Source organism: Nicotiana tabacum, chromosome 19 (assembly GCF_000715075.1).
Source record: "Nicotiana tabacum cultivar K326 chromosome 19, ASM71507v2, whole genome shotgun sequence".
Taxonomy (NCBI): Eukaryota; Viridiplantae; Streptophyta; class Magnoliopsida; order Solanales; family Solanaceae; genus Nicotiana; species Nicotiana tabacum.
The window spans coordinates 45261791-45269000 of record NC_134098.1 but is presented as its reverse complement, the minus strand read 5'-3'; the positions used below and the strand labels follow the sequence as shown (position 1 = coordinate 45269000).

General features: G+C 32.6%; 1 protein-coding gene across 2 annotated transcripts; it reads right to left on the bottom strand.

Annotated features, from left to right (window-relative positions):
- Positions 1-425: 425 nt before the first annotated feature.
- On the bottom strand, positions 426-6040 carry LOC107771987 (cytochrome P450 98A2). Of its 2 annotated transcripts, none has more exons than XM_016591463.2 (3): positions 5521-6040; positions 1673-2061; positions 426-1231 (listed from the first exon to the last, which is right to left on the bottom strand). In XM_016591463.2, the coding sequence occupies exons 1-3, from the start codon at positions 6005-6007 to the stop codon at positions 587-589; spliced, it is 1521 nt and encodes a 506-aa protein (XP_016446949.1). In that variant the 5' UTR covers positions 6008-6040; the 3' UTR covers positions 426-586. The 2 variants fall into 2 exon arrangements, with proteins under 2 accessions (XP_016446949.1, XP_016446948.1); XM_016591462.2 differs by having other exon boundaries at positions 1673-2070; positions 5521-6039.
- Positions 6041-7210: the final 1170 nt, after the last annotated feature.

Here is a 7210-nt window from a genome sequence, read left to right as displayed (position 1 = left end):
TTTTTTCCTACACTTCCCTTGGAGTAAATAGTGTTGGAGTATGTGTTAGGAGTGTTTATGTGAAGAGATAGTAAAGGTTAATATGGTCAATTTTATTGCTAATTAATATTAAAAGATAAATTTCTTAATCTGTGTGAAAACAACTAAAAAAAATCACTTATTGTGGAACGGAGGAAATAATAATTAAATATTATTTTATAATAAATACTATATCTAAATACATGATTAATAACATATATCCCAACAATATCCCCTCAAAATTTTAATCATGACAAGTGATAGAATATATATACTACGTTTAAATGCACGATAAATAGTAATCTCATCATATACAACAATGAAAATCACGATCCGTGGGTATATATGTATACACAAACGGAAGACGTTTGAGAATAGGACAATATATTGAAATCTCACATTTGTACTTTTGGAACGACAATTATATTTATTCCAGAAAAATATATAGATCACAATTTCATTCATAGTCGAAACAGTAAATTGATTAAGTTCAAAGTCTGTCAAATTACTACAACAACAAAAAAGCAAAAGAAAAGGTGAGTGTAACATGAGACTAGGATCAAAGATGTTATATAAAAATAGGAAGACGTTGATACAAGTGTGCAGACAATCTAGGAGTAGGCACAGCTTGTAGAGGCGTTAGCATGTAAGTGACAGTTCCAGGGCTTTCCAACATGTCAATGTCCTCAAGCTTGACTCCAGCAGGTGGAGACCATTTAAAATGGTGCAATAAGTGAGCTAACATAGAGGTGACCAAATTGATGGCAAGATTTGTACCAGGACAAATACGCCTACCAGCACCAAAAGGTAACAGTCGAAAATCATGACCCTTCATGTCAACATCCTCCTCTATGAACCTTTCGGGTCTGAATTGCAAAGGATCCTTCCACACCTTTGGATCACGTCCAAGTGCCCAAACATTTACGTGTACAATTGAACCTTTAGGAATGTTGTAACTACCAACTTTGACACTGGCACCAGCCATGTGTGGAAGCATTAGTGGAGTTGGAGGGTGCAACCTTAGTGATTCCTTGGCTACACTTTGTAGGTAGGACAGTTTGGATATATCCGGTTCGGTTAAGATACGGTCCGACCCAATAACCCGGTCTAGCTCCTCTTGGACCTTTTGTTGAACCCTTGGGTTCTTCACTACTTCTGCCATAGCCCATTCAACTGTTATAGCAACTGTATCCATCCCTGCTGTTACCATATCCTACAATAATTGATTCATAACAAATTAATTTTAGTCAAAACTTTTCTTCTGATCATGAAGACACGCTAATGACCAAAAGCGAAAAAGATTGTGCTGTTTTCCACTTCTAACACCTAACTCATCCAATTATTTCACTTTCATTAATTTATTATACGCTTATATTCTTTCTTCTTTACTTTATTGGTTCTTCATTTAAAAACCTACTCATGCATTAAGTGTATATATATATTATTTCTAATATTATAAACATTCAATGATAATACCAAATTACCATTAACTCCTGTAGGAGGAGCCAATTTTCAATTTTAAAATTTGTTAGGCGTAACCCGAGTATCTATCAGCAGTAATAAACAAAACATTGTGCCTGCCAAGAAAATTAACGAACTCAACCAAATACTGAAACCTTGAAATGGGAGGGAAAGAATGTTAATCATGACTTACCCAAAGAAGGCCAATAACGGTGTCATCGCTAAGATCATATTCTTTCTGAAGAGTGAGCAAAGCATCGACAAAGTGTTGTTTGGTTTCACCAGTTTGTTTCCTTGCAATAGTGTGTTCTTCCATAATAACCCTAGTAAACCTATCCAAACGACTATCTTGAGCCTTGAGAGCTTCGTTGTCATCCTTGAAAGCCCAACGTAGCCATGGAACAAACTCCCCTAGGTTGAGTTTTCCTCCAATCTTCATCCCATTGGAAACTATGTCTTTCAGTTCTTGGCCTTGCGCATCAACCTTACCTTGTGAGTTTATAAACCTCTTCCCAAATGTTAGCCTTGTTATATTGTTGAATGCTACTGATCCCAAGTAGCTCCTCATTATCAAGCTTTTACCTACATTGCCTTCGTATTTTAAGAACGTGAACTTATATCAGTTATAGTGTAATATATTGACAGTGTAAAAATCTTTCTACACTATTAGGCTATTTAAGGGCTAGCTAAAAAAATTGTACTCTAGTTAGTGTAGATTGACAATCGAAAACAAGGTAGGAAAGTAACTTGTTACTCCACTATTGATTAAACTACATTGTTAATATAGTTTAATTAATTGATTTTTATTATGCAACTAAAACTCAAAGGGAAGCGAGTTATGAAACCTTTTTTAGAAAATCAAACTTGCCATTATATATGTACAAACTTTCCAGCTTCAGTGTGTCAGTGCCTATGAAGTGATATTGTGTTTTACCAAACAAAAATAGTAATGACAATCGATTATTCTCCTCGTGAGAAAAACTAATAATTAACCACACTTCAAAATTGAACATGGTCTAATTGATCTCCAATTGTTTAGAAAACATAATTAAGTCATAATTTCCTTTTTTTTACTTTTTAATTTGCATCACGGATGTGTGCCAACTTTAACATCTTGATTGTTGTTACATATAGTTTTATAGTGCATCGTATTGTATTATTTGGTTAATACAATATTTGGATAGATTTATCGTTTGTCATCATTTCATAATGTCACGCACCAACAATATAAAAAATAAACTTACACCATTACTAAGAAAAATTAGGATACAGAGCAGAATTATTATATAAAAAAGTAAGATAATTAAATGATAAAATATGATTATTTAATAATAAAGAAGGGCAAAATGAGAGAAAAAAGAAAGGAAACGACACCACCACACCAAATCTATCGTTCCATAAATTGACATTTTTCGTTATTACATAACAATGAATTTAACGATACGATACAATAAAATTTAAGTAACAATCAAAACAAATATTATATTTAAAATAATAATATGATACAATACAATATGTTAATCCAAACAAGTTGTAAATGTTCTAAAAAGTACTACCCTAATTCTTTAGGTGCCAACTTTGTTTTTCCAAAACTCGTATCAAGATCAATCGATTTAATAAGACGATTTGGGAAAAGGAATGTTCTAGGAATAAGGGATTGCTACACGCTCAAAGAGGCTGCCAGCCGCCCTTGCCCCATCTTCAAACCCAATCAGGTTTTGTAAGGAGTACACTTTTGTCGCTAAAAGAATCTTGTGCTGTGGGGTCCATTTTTGTCCCATTCTCATCGGTTTCTATGATTAATAGTCAATTCTAAAATCTAACTTATTTAAAAAATTATTCTTCTTAAAAGTATTTTTTTTAAAATATTTTTAGTGAGAAATAATTTTTGTTTAACTAATTAATTTTAAAAAATATTTTTAAATAGCAACTAGTTTTTGACCTACTTTTAAAAAGTAGGTACTTTTGAGAAAAACAATTTCACATATAAAAGTTAAACTCTTATTTAATTATATATGCAAATATTCTCTAAATTATTTAATTTGGATTCCTTTTCAAAAAGTAATTACACTGTTTTTTCGAAAACTCAACAACAACTACAACAACAACAACAACAACAACAACAACAATATGTTAGCTCTTGGGGTGACTCAAACTCACAACCTCTTGGTTGAAAATGGAGGTTGCTTACCATCAGAGTAACCCCTTTTTCGATAACTCAAGATAACAATAAATTACGAGATTTAATATAAGATGGTAGATGACAGTAATTATTTTTGGATTCTTACTGTTTTAAAATTGTAAATGAGGCTATATACTATATACAACAAGTTCTTTAAAAATACAAGCACATGGGTGGCGGACATCAGCTAAGCCTTTCCCAAAAGCACTTGTTAACTCATCTTGTTCTCTAACTTTAATTTATTTTCATCTGTATAGGTTCTAGGTAGTTTGTTATTTTCTTTGCTTTTTCTAAGAAGAGAACTTAACCCATTGATTGTGAAATGTAAAATTTGCTATGAAATCATGTTTGGAAAACTTATGTGGCTAACAAATTAAAGGTGAATTTCTCTATTTCAAATTGCACGTGATGATTCTAGACCTATATACCATTAAATAATACAGAATTTATATCAGCGGTGGCGAAGTACGATTTATCATCTTGTTCCCACCACGTATGTTGACTTTTTCTAATAAGGACGAAGAATCTTTTTAGAATATTTACTCCGGTCCACTTCATATTAAATTGATAAAATTATTAACGTCCATTTACTCATTGAAAATATAACAAATTATTCAAAGCTATTTATTTCAAAGATAACTTTGGAAAGAAGTCAATATTGTGAACCATAAAAAACAAATACTAAAAAATCATTTAAAGTGAACGGGAGTAAGTAATACTTACAAAAGATTACTCCTGAAAAACAACACATTTTCGATCTATGTTTTAACTATGGGCGGATCTACGTTTCAATTTATGGTGCTCAAGCACCCATTAACTCCAATGTGAGCTCGGGTAGTTATATAGAAAATAGTAAGAAATATGTTAAGTTTACTAATCAACACCCAGTAACAAAAGGATCCCTGGGTGCTTTGGATCAGTGGCAGAAGTTAAGGCTTGCGATGTTTGGAGATGGTTGAGTTCGTTTCTTACGCTAAGCAGTTTTATTTTGAAAATTTAGCCTCTTTTTATGTTAGTAAATTTTTTACCAGCCACGCTGAATTCCGCTACTTTCCCACAATGCATCAATTTTCCTTTCTTTCTTTAATTTCCAAATCTAAACTTATTCTTTCCATTGCTGACATTTCCTTTTGTTCTTTTCTTTTACGTTTTCTTTTTCATTTATTTGTCTCATTGTGGCACATAGAAGAGAAAAAGTAAGAACTAAGATTTGATTAAAGCTAGAGAAATTGAAAAGGAAAAGAATGTCTCTCTCTTTTAATATTTTTTGGCTCTTAATAATTTTTGTGGCTCAAAGAAAAAACAATCGGGTACTTTAAAAGTGAAAAACAGAAAAGCAAAAAGCTTTTCAAACCGTAAGCAATGATGCTATTATTCATCATTTTCAACATATGAAAAATTATCGAGCACAATGATATCTTGTGGCTAGAATTGTTTTGATAATGATGAATATTATTAGTAGTTCATTATCGCTTGTGTGTAGAAGTCTTTTTTGATAATGCTAATATTAATTATATTTTTAATTATTTTTTTTTGTCGGTTTCAAATAATTATGTACTTATAGTCTTATACTATACAATTAGTAGCAACTTTATGTTAGAGTGAGCACCCACGATCCATCAAATCCTGATTCCGCCACTGGTTTTAATACTCTTAATCGCAGTGTTGTTTTCCAAAACTAATAATGAATTACTCTAAACAAAATGCATGCGCATCGACTATATGATATGACCAAGATGCTAAATCGTCCAACCAACTCTCGGTTATGAATTTCCAGACAAGAAGTAATCTTAGTGAAATGAAGTTATTACGCACAAGTATGGGCATTAAAACAAAAGGGGGAAAAGTGAAAAGCGTACCTGGCTTTGTGGAGTCTGTAAAGATGTTGTGGATCATGGCAGTGACTTCATCTTCTCTAATAGGTCTAAGAGCTTCAAGTCTCTTAGGAGTAAAAAGCTCAAGGTTGCAGAGTTTTCTAACTTTCACGTAATGATGACCATAATCAGCCCAAATCAAATCACTCCCATTTCTGCTCACATTTGCAATTGGTTTAGTCCTAAATCTATCAGCCAAACTTTGGTCATTATCTTTGAGAACATCCTTAGCAAGTTGTGCATTATTCACAACCACATTCAGCTGTGAGCCCAGGTAGAATGAGAAGATGGGACCATATATTTGGGACCAGTCGGCGAAGCACTGGAACCTCAACGGCTTTATGTCGAAGAGATTTCCGATGATGGGCCATGGCCGTGGACCGGGCGGCAGCTTGGCTTTCAGCCGGCGGTACAGATTGTAAGCAAGAAAGATAAGAAAAACTGTCACGGCAAGTGCTAAGGGAAGAACCATATTTTGAAAGGTGTGTGTAGTGCAGGAAGCCCATGGTCCCTTTTAATACCATTTGTTGGCGTTCTATGTAAGGAGAAAAAGTCAGTAAAAATTTTATGGTGCCCTATTTGGTCGGCCCAGTTAATTTATACCCGTTTTATTTTTTCGTTTGTATCTGTACTTATTTTTTTGTTAAAAATATTTTAAAAAGACGATTTTGCCCTTCTTTAATAAAAGACTATTGGCAAAACTGTAGACTTCAGGGCAAAATCTCAGCATATTTTGGTATGAAGTTTTAGCAAATGAACTAAATAACTTTAGCATGCATTAGCAAAAACTCATTAGAAAATTACATACGGCAAGACAAAAACTTAATCATGTTTACTCTGAAATTTTAACAAATGAACTAAATAACTTAAGCATGTTTAGCCTGAAGTTTTAGCAAATAAACTAAATAACTTAAGCATGATTAGTGTAAAGTTTTAGCAAATGAACTAAAAAACTTAAGCATGTTTAGTCTGAAATTTTAGCAAATGAACTAAATAACTTCACCATATTTAGAATGAAGTTTCGGATAAAACTCATGACAAAACTATAGGCCGTAGGATAAATAATTTCAGCATGCATTAGAATGAAGTTTTAGTTTCAACGTGAAACAACTTCATGCTACATTAGCACGAAGTTTTGGCTTCAAGTTGAGAGGATGGGAGGAGATCTCACGCAATTAATGCGTGATGCAGGTTTTATATCTTTTGCCAGGGGTGTGATTGTTATATTATTACGGATTTTTGGTCAGCTGGCTATCAAATCAATAATTTTTAAAATAAGATACAGGTTAAAAGGTGGCACAAATATAGGGTATGACTGTAAATCCCGAAAATATCTTATCATATATTTTTTTAAATTTTTGATGCTTTTCTTTTTATGAAACAACTTGGAGGTATTTATCAGTGACCATGTTTTCAACTTTTCAACTTTGATGTGTGGTTCGGTGGATCCGTTTGTTGCATTGATTTGTTTGATTATGATTGAAGATGATCCTACTTTAATTTACTATGTCACCGACTCTAATAGTGGTATCACTAATGATTGTTTCCTGGTTATTTTTGTTTTACTATGTCACCGACTCTAATAGTGGTATCACTAATGATTGTTTCCTGGTTATTTTTGCATTTAAACAATGATCTTTTAAAGAAACTAACTCATATCTTTAATTTGTAAAAT

What these genes read in the sequence shown, in the direction of transcription:
- LOC107771987 (XM_016591462.2), bottom strand. Translation starts at nt 6,007, where the DNA reads ATGGTTCTTCCCTTAGCACTTGCCGTGACAGTTTTTCTTATCTTTCTT. An exon ending in TACAGACTCCACAAAGCCAG is followed by an intron (nt 2,071 to 5,520) that starts GTACGCTTTTCA and finishes TAAAATACGAAG; the next exon opens with GCAATGTAGGTAAAAGCTTG. An exon ending in CCGTTATTGGCCTTCTTTGG is followed by an intron (nt 1,232 to 1,672) that starts GTAAGTCATGAT and finishes CAATTATTGTAG; the next exon opens with GATATGGTAACAGCAGGGAT.